Genomic DNA, 12819 nt, shown 5'->3' with positions numbered 1-12819 from the left:
CTCCCGGTTCCGCCGAAGAAAGTCGAAGGGAGATCGGCGACTTGAAGCGAACAGCGGCCAGCGCGGAGGAAAGCGGGTTAAGTTGTAAACAAACTGAGCACCTCTCCCGCAGGGCGAGAGCTTCAGCACTAAAGTTAACGATTTATCTCCAAAAACCAGTTAAAACATTAATGTCGGTAATTCAGCAGTCTCCTTAGTAACAGCGAAATTATGGCATCACAATCAGGCACACTTGTATCTGGTGAGTTTATTTCACCTGAGCAGTCACACCGGGATTGCTTTTTTATAATGTCCAATTTTAGAAATAATTTAGGAAGCCCGGAAACGTTGGTTAGGTTGCGTGGAACTGGATAAATTGAGGAATGTGATCGCTGAACTTTGTCAGGAAAGTGGGTGAGAAGCGATGGACAAACTGCTCCTGTCTCGAGGGTACCAGCTGGGACACACCATCGGGGAGGGAACGTATTCTAAAGTGAAGGAAGCGTACTGCCGGCACCTGCAGAGGAAGGTGGCGGTCAAAATCATTAACCGCCGGACAGCGCCCAAGGGTAAGAATTCACCTGCGTGTTCCGAATCAAAGTCAAGGTCAAGTTGAGTGTCAGGAGCACAAGTCCGTGTGTGCACAGATGCAATGAAAGGCTCACCTGGCGCCGCACCACAGGCACAGCATTCACAAGAAAAACATTAACGTGAATTATACAAAATCACAATCAGAACGAACAAAGTCCATTGTGGTTCAGTGTTGGAAGCGTGGACCCAACAGACAATCTCAGCGCCTCACAACCCCGAATGCCTGGAACTTTTAGAGTCCCCGGCAGGTCGGGTTGGCTGGTGACAATTTCCGCCGATGATGGCGGCTTTGCTGAAGTAGCCCATGCGGTGGTCAGCGAGCTTCCACACCGTGTGCCGCCCACACCACGGCCACTGCTTCTACAGAGCCCGACAGAAATGTAAACCCTGCAGCTGCCGGGGTTCCGGAAACCCCGCAGGCCGGGCAGCATCTGTAGCGGGAGAAACAGGGTCTGATCTCTGATGCAGCGCGTCAAGTCGCTGAGATCTTGGGATGGTCACGCGTTGAGTTCGCTCTTGCAGCCAGACTCGCCGCAGTCCCGGGACCAGAGAAAGCACGGGCTTAAACTGCACCTCGCCGGGAGGATCGGGCATGGGGGCGAATAATTCAAGCACCGCGAGCGGGAACCCAGCGAGGCCGGGGGAATGTCAACTGCTATTTGCGAATGTCCTCGGCTCTTAACTGACAACTGACAGACACTATGAAATTACAAATGAACCGAGTTAGCCGGGGAGTCCCCTCCGGGACGTCCGAACAGGGCGCCTGGTTCCTACCTGTGACTTTAGTCCGGAGGGTGGTGTCTTGTACCGAGGTCCCCGTGAACCTGGAGCTCACGCCGGGTCTGTCCCCAGTCGCTCCAGCTCGGTGTCTGCACTGGAAGACAGAGCTACAGGATCGGAGGTCGGGTCACGGGGACCGCGGGACAAGACACCACCCTCCGCAACACTCTGCGGGGCAAGTCCCGGGGCTGCGTTGTGTCTGACGGCTCGCCGTCTGCAGTTTTACGCTGAGCGCAGAACCCTGGTGTCTGGTGTATGCTTACAGCGCCGCGGATAGCATCCGCCTTGTGTGTTCTGTAATCGGGAACTTTAGATGAAACAAAAAACTTGCCAATGTTGGCGTTATATCGTTTTGTGGTAATTTTGCGGTGCGGTCGCAGTTATGGGAAAACAGCGGATCATCGGGTTTGGGGCGTAACTGCTGACGGGAATGCATCCGCCTGACAGGGAGACGGGACTGCAGTAAACACAGGGGGAGCTGATGTGGGTGGGGGGTCCAGCAGCGACCCGAGGAACCCGACTACAAAACAGAGAAGGCGGGAAACCCCGCGGGTACTTAAAGAACTAACGGGTTCCCGTAACGGCGGAGGGTAAGGATTGGGGTCTGAGGAACCCTGGGTGAGGGGGACTCTGGTGTGACGGTTCCCTCACATGGGGAATGTGAGCGGCGAGGGGTCGTTTAAAATGCAAGCGGTGGGAACATAAAGGTGGTGGCGGGCAAGATTAGGGAAGATCCCAAAGCATTCCATTAGTGGATTGGAGACAAGAGTGTGACCAGGAAAAGAATCGGGCTCATTGGGGAACAATCTGTGCAGGGAGCCGGGGACACGGGTCAGGTCAAACTACAAACGGTTCGCAGGCAGGTCCAACTAGCAGTTAAGGCGGTAAACGGCACGTTGTCCTGTATTGCGAAGGGGTTGGAGTTTACAAGCAGGGGGTTTGTCCCAGGCGTGCAGAGTGTTGGTGAGGCCGCACCTGGGCTACAGTCAGCAGTTCTGTTCCCCTGTCCTCAAACACTGGAGACAGTCCAAAGTAGATTCGCCGGGGGTAATTCCTGGGATAAGAGGGTTGTCCAACCGAGAGAGACGAAATGGTTTGGGTCGGTGTTCCTTGGAGTTTAGAGGAAAGCGGGGTGACCTGATAAGATCCTCAAGGGATTGGACAGGGTAGATGTTGCGATGCTTTCACCAGTGGACGTGTCGTGAACAAGGGGACAGAACAACACGATCAGGAGCTGTCATTTAAACTGCGGCAGAGGGTTGTGAACCTCTGGAATTCTCTGCCATGGCGGGAGGTGGAGGCCGGATCACTCAAAGTGTTTGAGGTGGAGGTGGATAAATATTTGATAGATCGGGGAATCGAGGGGTGTGGGGAACAGACACGGTAGAGGAGTTGAGGCCGGCATGGATCAGCCGTGATCACATTGAATGGCGGGGGTAGGCTTGAGGGGCCGAGTGGCCTCCTCCTGGAGTTCTACACGTCTGTGTTCACTAATGAGGACATTTCAGTTGGAGAATTCAGGAAGGGGTGGCGGAATAATGGAATTCCAGAACAAATTACCATGGCAACAATAGGAGATATCACATGCCTTCGGGGGATAAATCCCCAGGGCCTGGAGAGAGGTATCCCAGGGTCGCAGGGATCGGTTCTGGGACCTCTACTTTTTGTGATATTTATAGATGACTTGGATGAGGGGGTGGAAGGCTGGGTTAGTACGTTTGCAGAGGACACTAAGATAGGTGGTGTTGTGGATAGTGTGGAGGGCTGTCAGAGCTTACAGAGGGATATTGATAGGATGCAGAGCTGGGCTGACAAGTGGCAGATGGAGTTCAATCCAGTGAAGTGTGAGGTGGTACACTTTGGAAGGACAAACTCCAGGGCAGAGTACAGGGTAAACGGCAAGGTACTTGGCAGTGTGGAGGAGCAGAGGGATCTGGGGGTTCATATTCACAGTTCATTGAAAGTTGCCTCACAGGTGGAAAGAGCAGTTAAGAAGGCCAATGGGATGTTGGCTTTCATAAATTGCGGGATTGAGTTTAAGAGCCGCGAGGTGATGATGCAGCTTTACAAAACTCTAGTTAGGCCACACTTAGAGTACTGTGTTCAGTTCTGGTCGCCTCATTATAGAAAGGATGTGGAGGCATTGGAGAGGGTGCAGAGGAGATTTACCAGGATGCTGCCTGGATTGGAGAGTATTGAATATGAGGAGAGGCTTAAGGTGCTAGGGCTTTATTCACTGGAAAGGAGGAGGATGAGAGGAGACATGATAGAGGTATATAAAATATTGAGAGGAATAGTAGACAGGTATATAAAATATTGAGAGGAATATTGAGAGGAATAGTAGACAGTCAGCGCCTCCTTCCCGGGGCACCAATGCTCAAGACGAGAGGTCGTGGCTTTAAGGTTATGGATGGGAGGTTCAGGGGAGATGTCAGAGGGAGGTTTTTCGCCCAGAGAGTGGTTGGTGCATGGGATGCACTGCCTGGGGTGGTGGTGGAGGCAGATACATTGAACAGGTTCAAGAGCTTGTTGGATAGGCATATGGAGGAATGTGAGATAGAGGGATTTGCAGGAGGAAGGGGTTAGATGGTGTGAGGGTGGTCTGATGGACGGCACAACATGGTGGGCCGAAGGACCTGTTTTGTGCTGTATGGTTCTATGGTTCTATGGTATGGTTCAAATCCCCAGGGCCTGGAGAGAGGTATCCCAGGGTCAAATCCCCAGGGTCAAATCCCCAGGGCCTGGAGAGAGTTATTCCAGGGTCAAATCCCCAGGGCCTGAAAAGAGGTATCCCAGGGTCAAATCCATAAAACCATAGAACAATACAGCTCAATACAGGCCCTTCGGCCCACCATGTTGTGCCGACCTTCAAACCACACCTAAGACTATCTAACCCCCTCCTCCCACATATCCCTCTATCTTAAATTCCTCCATATGCTTATCTAACAATCTCTTGAACTTGACCAATGTATCAGCCTCCACCACCACCCCAGGCAGCGCATTCCATGCACCAACCACTCTCTGGGTGAAAAACCTCCCTCTGACATCTCCCTTGAACTTCCCACCCATTACCTTAAAGCCATGTCCTCTTGTATTGAGCATTGGTGCCCTGGGAAAGAGGCGCTGGCTGTTCATTCTATCTGTTCCTCTTAATATTTTGTACACCTCTATCATGTCTCCCTTCATCCTCCTTCTCTCCAATGAGTAAAGCCCGAGCTCCTTTAGTCTCTTCTCATAATCCATACTCTCCAAACCAGGCAGCATCCTGGTAAATCTCCTCTGCACCCTCTCCAACGCTTCCACATCCTTCCTATAATGAGGCAACCAGAAATGGACACAGTACTCTAACTGTGGCCTAACCAGAGTTTTGTAAAGCTGCATCATTACTTCGCGAAATCCCCAGGGCCAAATCCCCAGGGTCTGGAGAGATGTATCCCAGGGGTGCCACCGGAGGCAAGGGGCGGGGGGAGATCGCTGAGGCCCTTTTGCCACAGAAGATGATTGGAGGAGAGCAAATAGGGCAGGCTGATGGGTCTACCATCTGTGGCAGGGAAATGACTGGGAAAATTCTAAGGGAGAGGATTAATCTGCACTTGGAGAGGCAAGAATCGTCCGCGTGGGGTTGTTTAGGGGAGATTGGTTCATTTGAATTTCTTGCAGAGAGAACTGGATGTGTTGATGAGGTCTACATGGATTGCGGGAAGGTCTTTGACAAAGTCGCATGGACTTGGGTCCAAAAGAGACGGAACAATTTGGCAAATCGGATCCAAAGTTGGCTTGGTAATGGGAGGCAAGGGGTGGTGGGAAGGGTTCTTTTTCTAACTGGAAGCCTGTGACCAGTGAGGTGTTACAGGGATCGGTGCTGGGACCCCTGCTGTCTGCAGATCTGGATGTGAATGTCGGAGGTGTAATTAGTAACGCTGGTCGTGGTGTTGTAGCGAGGAGAGCAGTCTTCGGCCACAGAACAAGGTTGGTCAGTTGGTCAACAGGACAGAGAAATGGCAGGTGGGATTATACCCTAAAATGTGAGGTGATGCATTTTGGGAAGACAAATAAGGCTCGGACACACCCAATGAATGGTTGGATCCCGGGGGGGGGGGGGGTGGGAGGGGGAGGGAGTGATGGTGGAAGACAATCTCAGGACATTTAACAAGAATCTAGACGATAAGTTGAATCTTATAAGTCTAGGCAGAGAAGGCTCCGGGCCGAGCCCTGAGAAATGGCATCAGTGTGAGGGGTACTTGCTGGCTGGCATGGATAAGGTGGGCCGAAGGGCCTATTCTGAGATGGAATTTCTGTGACGAGGAGGAATTTCTTCAGCCAGAGGGTGGTGAATCTGTGGAATTTATTGCCACAGACGGCTGTGGTATTTTTCAGGCAGAAGTTCGTAGGTTCTCGATCGGTGGGGGGGGGGGGGGGTGGTTTAGGGGTTGCGGGGAGAAGACGGGAGAATGGGGTTTAAAAAATCAGCGGTGATTGAATGGCGGAGGAGACTTGATGGGCTGAATGGCCTAATTCTGCTCCTATATCTTATGGTCTTGTGGTCTCCCGTGCTGTTCAATTCAGTGACCCTCCGAGACTCGGTGGGACAGGGCAATGTGGCAGCGCAGAACATTCAAGTAAAACGTAAACAGTGAACCTTGCTGCGGGTCAGATATGAAAGGGTTTCCACCACCCTCCACTGCCCCCCATTGCCCCCGCTAAACAGCGGCCGCGACCCCCCTCCTGCGGCCAACGCACAGACGGGGGCATCCAGTCCCACCGAGTTCCACTCGCCGGTCCCGGTCCCCCGGTCCCGGTCCCCCGGTCCCGGTCCCCCGTTCCCGGTCCCCCGGTCCCGGTCCCCCGCGCCGTTCCCGGTCCCCCGTTCCCGGTCCCCCGGTCCCGGTCCCCCGGTCCCGGTCCCCCGGTCCCGGTCTCCCGTTCCCGGTCCCCCGCGCCGTTCCCGGTCCCCCGTTCCCGGTCCCGGTCTCCCGTTCCCGGTCCCGGTCTCCCGTTCCCGGTCCCCCGTTCCCGGTCCCCCGCGCCGTTCCCGGTCCCCCGGTCCCGGTCCCCCGTTCCCGGTCCCCCGGTCCCGGTCTCCCGTTCCCGGTCCCCCGTTCCCGGTCCCCCGGTCCCGGTCCCCCGTTCCCGGTCCCCCGGTCCCGGTCCCCCGTTCCCGGTCCCCCGCGCCGTTCCCGGTCCCCCGGTCCCGGTCTCCCGTTCCCGGTCAGCGTTACAATTGTGAACCACAAGAAGACGCATTCACTCTCCTCCGTTGCAGATTTCATCCACAAGTTTCTCCCACGCGAGTTACAAATCGTACGGCATCTGGACCACAAGAACATCGTCAAGGTTCACGAGATCTGGGAGGCGGAGGACGGCCGGGTCTGCATGGTGATGGAGCTGGCGGAGGGCGGTGACATCCTGGAACACATCAGGAGGGAGGGCCCGCTCCCGGAGGCGGGGGCCCGGACCCTGTTCCGCCAGCTGGTGCACGCCATCCGCTACTGCCACGACTGCGGGATCGCGCACAGGGACCTCAAGTGTGAGAACACTCTGCTCGATAAAAGCTTCAACGTAAAGCTGGCGGACTTCGGCTTCGCCAAGCACTTCCGCAGCGGCTCGGCCGAGCTCAGCAACACTTTTTGCGGGAGCACTGCATACGCGGCGCCCGAGGTCCTGCAGGGAGTCCCGCACGACAGCACCAAGAGCGACATTTGGAGCATGGGCGTCGTGCTCTACATCATCCTGTGCGGACACCTGCCCTTCGATGACTCCAACATCCCCAAGATGTTGTGGCTGCAGCAGAACGGGGTGGCGTTCCCGCAGCAGCTGGAACTGAGCCGCGAGTGCCGAGACCTTGTGCGGAGGCTGCTGGAACCCGACTCCAACCTGAGACCTCTCATCCAGGAGGTCTGCTCCCATCCCTGGTTAGCAGACGGCCAATAAAGTTGCTCTTCAAATTGGTGGTTTACGTGTTTAGAGCAGGTCGGGTGGAGGCCTGCGGAAGAGGCAGCGGCGAGCCGCTCCCGCACAATGCTCGCTCCGCCCGTTACCGTCACAGATAAACGTTTAACGATATCGCAATCCGCTTCAGTAATAGTTTTATTCGTTGTTGGCTTCTCGGCGGTTGGGGCGGAGACGGGATGGATATTGGAGGGAGTTCAGGAGACTGCGGGTTTTCCGCTCCACACGCACGGAGGGGCTGCCTCATAAAACATGTTCCCTAATCCATCCTGGTAAATCTCCTCTGCACCCTCTCCAAAGCTTCCACATCCTTCCTATAGTGTGGTGACCAGAACTGAACACAATACTCCAAGTGTGGTCTAACCAGCCAATAGGCAAATGGGACAGGCTTAGATGGGCACCTGAGTCAGCATGGACAAGTTGGGCCGAAAGGCCTCTTTCCATACTGTACCTCCAGCACTGGGCTGTGTTGCGGGGGGGGGGTGGGGGGGAAAGGGTCACAGGCAGGTAGACAAGAGTACGAATGGGATGGGAATTAGAGTGGAGACACAGAGACAGCAGACGCTGGGATCTGGAGCAACACACAATCTGCTGGAGGAACTCAGAGTCAGGCAGCTGGAAACTCAGGGTCACTCCTGTGGACTGAGTTCAGGTGCTCTGCAGTTTGGTTTCTCCAATGCACAGCCCACGTTGTGACAGCTGAGCAGTGGGCAATGGATTGGAAGTAGTACAGGTAAATCACTGCTTCACCTCGACCGTCCCTGCATGGTGGGAAGGCAAGGTGAGGTGTTCCATCTCCTGTGTAGAAAAGTGCCCCAAGATGGGGAGTGCTTGGTGGACATGACATAGTTGTTGCTCTCAAGCTACCTCATTATGAAGTGGCACCTTATTGTCTGCCTGCACTGCACTTTCTCTGTAACTGTAACACTTTATTCTGCATTCTGTTGTTTTCCCCTTTGTACTACCTTGATGTACTTGTGTTTCGGAATGATCTGTATGGATGGCACGCAAAATAAAGCGTTTCACTGTATCTCAGTGCATGCGACAACAATAAACCAATCACATCCCTCCCCTGCCTTCTGTGCTACTGAAAACGAACTAGTTTTTCTCTTCCCCAGTTCTGAGGAAGCCCCTAGTCCTGAAACATTAACTGTTCCGCTTTCCACAGACACTTCCTGACCTACTGAGCATTTCCCGCATTGTTTTTATTTCAGATTTCCAGTATCTGCAGTTTTTTCCGTGATAGGGACTTGATCCAGAGGGAAGTACAAGAGGTGTGGCCTCTACCAGGTGGAAGTCTGTTCACCAAACACCACCATCCTTGTCAGCAGGTTTGTTGGTCCTTACTGAACAAAGTGCTGCAAATCCCAGGGGTGGGGGGCAGGGGAGGTTAAAGTGATGCCAAACAATTGAGATAGTTGATATCAGGCTGATAGTTGCATTGAACAGATGTAGAGGGTGAGAGACCAAGGAGGTAATCCCGGTGGATTAGGCATTCCGAAACTGGGAAACATGGGCCAGAGTCTAGGGCAAGGATTCCTGGCCAAAGAAATGCACATCGCCATCTTCGGGTTGTGCCCATTTACCTTTGTCTAGGACCCAAATATTCCTTCCAGGTGCACGCAGCCAGTGCGGGACCTGCAGTCACAGCTTCAGTTTTAAGGAATGAAGCCAAACAGGTTGACACAGTATCAACGAGAGAGCATTTCTGCGATAGTTATCATAACCAGATTAGATCTGGTACAGCTGCGGAAAAGAACAAAGATAAAATGGGATTAAAAGATTCTAAACTGGGCTAAGGACGGTTTTCCTAGACTAAGGGAGACTTAATTGAGGTGTATAATTTTACTTAATCTTAACTTGCCTGCTAGAAATACCCTGTCATGGGAATCTCAGATTGGATCTTAAATGTTTCTTTGAGAAAATAAACACTTCATTGCATATAGATCTTCGCCTATTACTATTACAAACCATTTTTACTTCTGCCACCTTTTTGTCAAATAACCTTTTGAACCATTTTTAAATATTCTGATTGGTTTGTTAGTTTATGTTTCAATGTCCAAACTAGTTGGTTGTTGGGAATATATCCTTCCAGCTCAGAGTTCTAAGAACTTGCAGCATGCCACTCCTTTGATAACTTTCAGAGTCATTACATTATCAATACCCAGATGTTTCTCAACCTGTTTCACTTAGCTGCAGATATGGTATCCCATCAACACATCAAACCTTTGAAAGAAACTCTCAGGGAATAGCCTTTCAATTAGGGATGATCTAAGAGAGTGACCAGTATAGCAGACAAAAGCATCCAACTGATGCTGGGTACCTAGATCCAAAACACAAGAATCTTTTAAAAAAAACTGCATTGCTTCAGTAGCTGGTTCAACTAGATATCAGGAATATTGGCCTTTGATATGTAATTCATTAGCGACTGATCCAGTGTAATTAAGTCTGCATTAAGATCAAGGAAAATCCAAACAGATTTTATGTATATTAAGGGGAAAAGAGTAACTAGAGAGAGAATAGAGCCCCTCAAAGACCAAATGGAACATCTTTGTGTGGAGCACAGGAGATGGGCAAGGTCATTAATGAATATTTCTCCTGTCTTTCTCCATGGTAAAAACGTGAAGACTTTGGAACTAGGAAAAGTAAATGGGGACGTCCACATTACAGTAGAAGGGGTGCAGGATGTCTGACCAGCTTTATCCAAGAACACTGTGGGAGACTAGAGAAGTTGTTGCAGGAGCCCCGACTGAGATATTTGCATCATCGTTAGCCATGGGTGCCAGTAAACTGGAAGTTGTGCCTTTATTTAAGGGTGTCAAAGAAAAACCTGGGAACTATAGGCTAGTAAGTCTAACATCTGTGGTAGGTAAGTCACTGGAGAGGATTCTGAGGGATAAGATACATGTACATCTAGAAAGACGGGTTGATTAGGGGTAGTCAGCAAGGCTGTGTGTATGGGAGATCATGTCTTATGAACTTGATTGAGTTTTTTTTTTTGATGAGGTGACCAAGAAAGTTGATGAGGGCAGGGCAATAGACGTGGTCTATATGGACTTCAGTAAGGTCTTTAAGCTTCCACATGGTAGGCTGCTCTGGAAGGTTAGATCGCATGGAATCCAGGGAGAGCTGGCTAATTGGATACAATTGGCTTGATGGCAGAGGCTGATGGTAGAAGTTGTTTCTCTATATCAATGATTTGGATGGTAGTGTAGCGGTTAGTGTAACGCTATTACAGCGCCAGCGACCCGGGTTCAATTCTGGCCACTGTCTGTAAGGAGCTTGTACGTTCTCCCCGTGTCTGCGTGGGTTTTCTCCGGGTGCTCCGGTTTCCTCCCACATTCCAAAGATGTACAGGTTAGGAAGCTGTGGGCATGCTATGTTGGTGCCGGAAGCGTGGCAACACCTGCGGGCTGCCCCCAGAACACTCTACGCAAAAGATGCATTTCACTGTGTTTCAATGTACATGAGACTAATAAAGATATCTTATCTTACAAGGCGTGGTTAGTAAGTATGCAGATGACACTAAAATAGGTGGTATAGTGGACAATGAAGGTGGTTATCAAAAATTACAGGGGGATCTTGATCAGCTGAGTAAGTGGGCTGAGGAATGATAAATAGAGTTTAATTCAGATAAGTGTGAGGTGCTGCATTTTGAAAACTCAAATCCAGGTAGGACTTTTAGAGTGAACAGCAGGGCCCTATGGAGTGTTGTGTAATAGAGGGGCCTTGGACTACAAGTACATGGTCCACTGAAAGTGGAGTCACAGGTAGACAAGGTGGTGAAGGCAGCTTTAGGCACCCTGGCCTTCATCAGTCAGGACATTGAGTATAAAAGTTGGGAGGTCACAGTGCAGTTGTACAGGACACTGGTGAGGCCACACCTTCAGAGTATTGTGTTCAGTTTTGGTCGCCCTGCTATAGGAAAGATGTTATTAAACTGGAAAGAATGCAGAAAAGTTTTACACAGATGCTGTCAGTACTTGAAGGACTGAGTTATAGGGAGAGGATGGAGAGGCTCGAACTTTATTCCTTAGTGTAGGAGACTGAGAGGTGACCTTATAGAGGTGTATAAAATCATGAGGGGCACAGGTAGGGTGAATGAACTTAGTCTTTTTCCCCCAGGGTTGGGGTATCAAGAACTAGAGGGCATAGGTTTAAGGTGAGAGGGGAAAGATGAGAGGGGAACACGAGGACAACTCTTTTTATACAAAGTGTGGTATCCATGTGGAACGAGCTGCCAGAGGAAGTGGTTGAGGCAGGTACAATAACAACTTTTAAGAGACAGCTGGACAGGTACATGGATTGGAAAGGTTTAGAAGGTTATGGGCCAAACACTGGAAAATGAGACGAGCTTGGCATGCTGGTCAGCATGGACCAGTTGGGCTGAAGGGCCTGTTTCTGTGCTGTAGGACTCTATGACTCTATCACCTGTCACAACCTCAGATGGTTGTAAAAAGCTATATAGTAATGCACTCTTCAATGAAGTGAACTTGCATCGTACAGTTGAGAAAAACGATACAATAAATAGTACAAGTTCACTTCACCCATTAGACAGCACATGCAACATGCCTGCGCTCCTCCAACATTCCCTCGCCTATGTGCTCAAGTCTCTGAACCTACAAACCTCCTACTGAGCTGGAAAGGACTCCAGTAAAGTTACTGAGCAAGATCTCCTCCAACTTCCACCAAAACCAAAAGCAGACATCAAAAACAATCCTCAAATAGAAATATCAAGAAACAAGAACAGGATGCTGCTTTGGCAGTCCGAGCCTCAGAAGTCCAAGGAGCTGGTTGATGATAATGGGATCATTACCTGCGCATCTTTGCCCAGCAATGCAATTATCTTCAGTGAAAGATTTTGCTCTTACCTGCTACACTTGAACACTTACATCCCAAAACATTGCAACAAAAGTCACATTTTGTACTATATACAAGTTATATAAAACTAATTTACAGAGTAGCTTCAATATTTGCTTTTAGTTTTCCACTGGTCTCCAAGGTAACTAGGGAGAAATTGACATTGAGATTGATCCTAGGATTGCAAACTCAAAAAAGAAAACATTTCAGTTAAGTAATGCATAATATTTCCAAAGACTAATGATTTTCAAGAAATGCTAATCCTTAAAATGAGAGGCAAGCCTGCAGCGTACTGAGACAATTACTGTAAAGGATTTGGGCAGACATAAACCATAGGTGCTGGCAATCTGAAATAAAAACAAAAAATGCTGAGAATATTCAGCAGGTCAGGCAGCATCGCTGGATAGAGAAACAGTCAATGTTTCAGGCTGACGACCTTCATAAGAACATTATGAAATGTTAATTGCTTCTCTAGCCACAGATGCTGCCTGCTGAGTATTCCCCGTGTTTGCCTCTGTGTGAAATATTAATGTATGGAATATTTAACTTCCACAATTTTATATCACAATATTAAATGTTGCCACTTTAAGATGAAGCAGCATTATTTCATTTAAAAACAAATGATCGACATTCTACTGAAACCAGAGTGGAAGGAAAAAG

At 50.3% G+C, this 12819-nt stretch overlaps 1 protein-coding gene across 1 annotated transcript; it reads left to right on the top strand.

Moving 5' to 3' along the window:
- The first annotated feature begins 403 nt into the window (after nt 1-403).
- Nucleotides 404-7281, top strand: LOC127581879 (testis-specific serine/threonine-protein kinase 3-like). Its single transcript, XM_052036706.1, has 2 exons — nt 404-548; nt 6614-7281. Exons 1-2 carry the CDS (start codon nt 404-406, stop codon nt 7279-7281), a joined length of 813 nt encoding a protein of 270 aa, XP_051892666.1.
- The last annotated feature ends 5538 nt before the right edge of the window (nt 7282-12819 follow it).

This window comes from Pristis pectinata, chromosome 22 (genome assembly GCF_009764475.1).
Source record: "Pristis pectinata isolate sPriPec2 chromosome 22, sPriPec2.1.pri, whole genome shotgun sequence".
NCBI classification, from domain to species: domain Eukaryota; kingdom Metazoa; phylum Chordata; class Chondrichthyes; order Rhinopristiformes; family Pristidae; genus Pristis; species Pristis pectinata.
This window is presented reverse-complemented; position numbering and strand designations above follow the sequence as displayed.

What these genes read in the sequence shown, in the direction of transcription:
- LOC127581879 (XM_052036706.1), top strand. Translation starts at nt 404, where the DNA reads ATGGACAAACTGCTCCTGTCTCGAGGGTACCAGCTGGGACACACCATC. An exon ending in CCGCCGGACAGCGCCCAAGG is followed by an intron (nt 549 to 6,613) that starts GTAAGAATTCAC and finishes CCTCCGTTGCAG; the next exon opens with ATTTCATCCACAAGTTTCTC.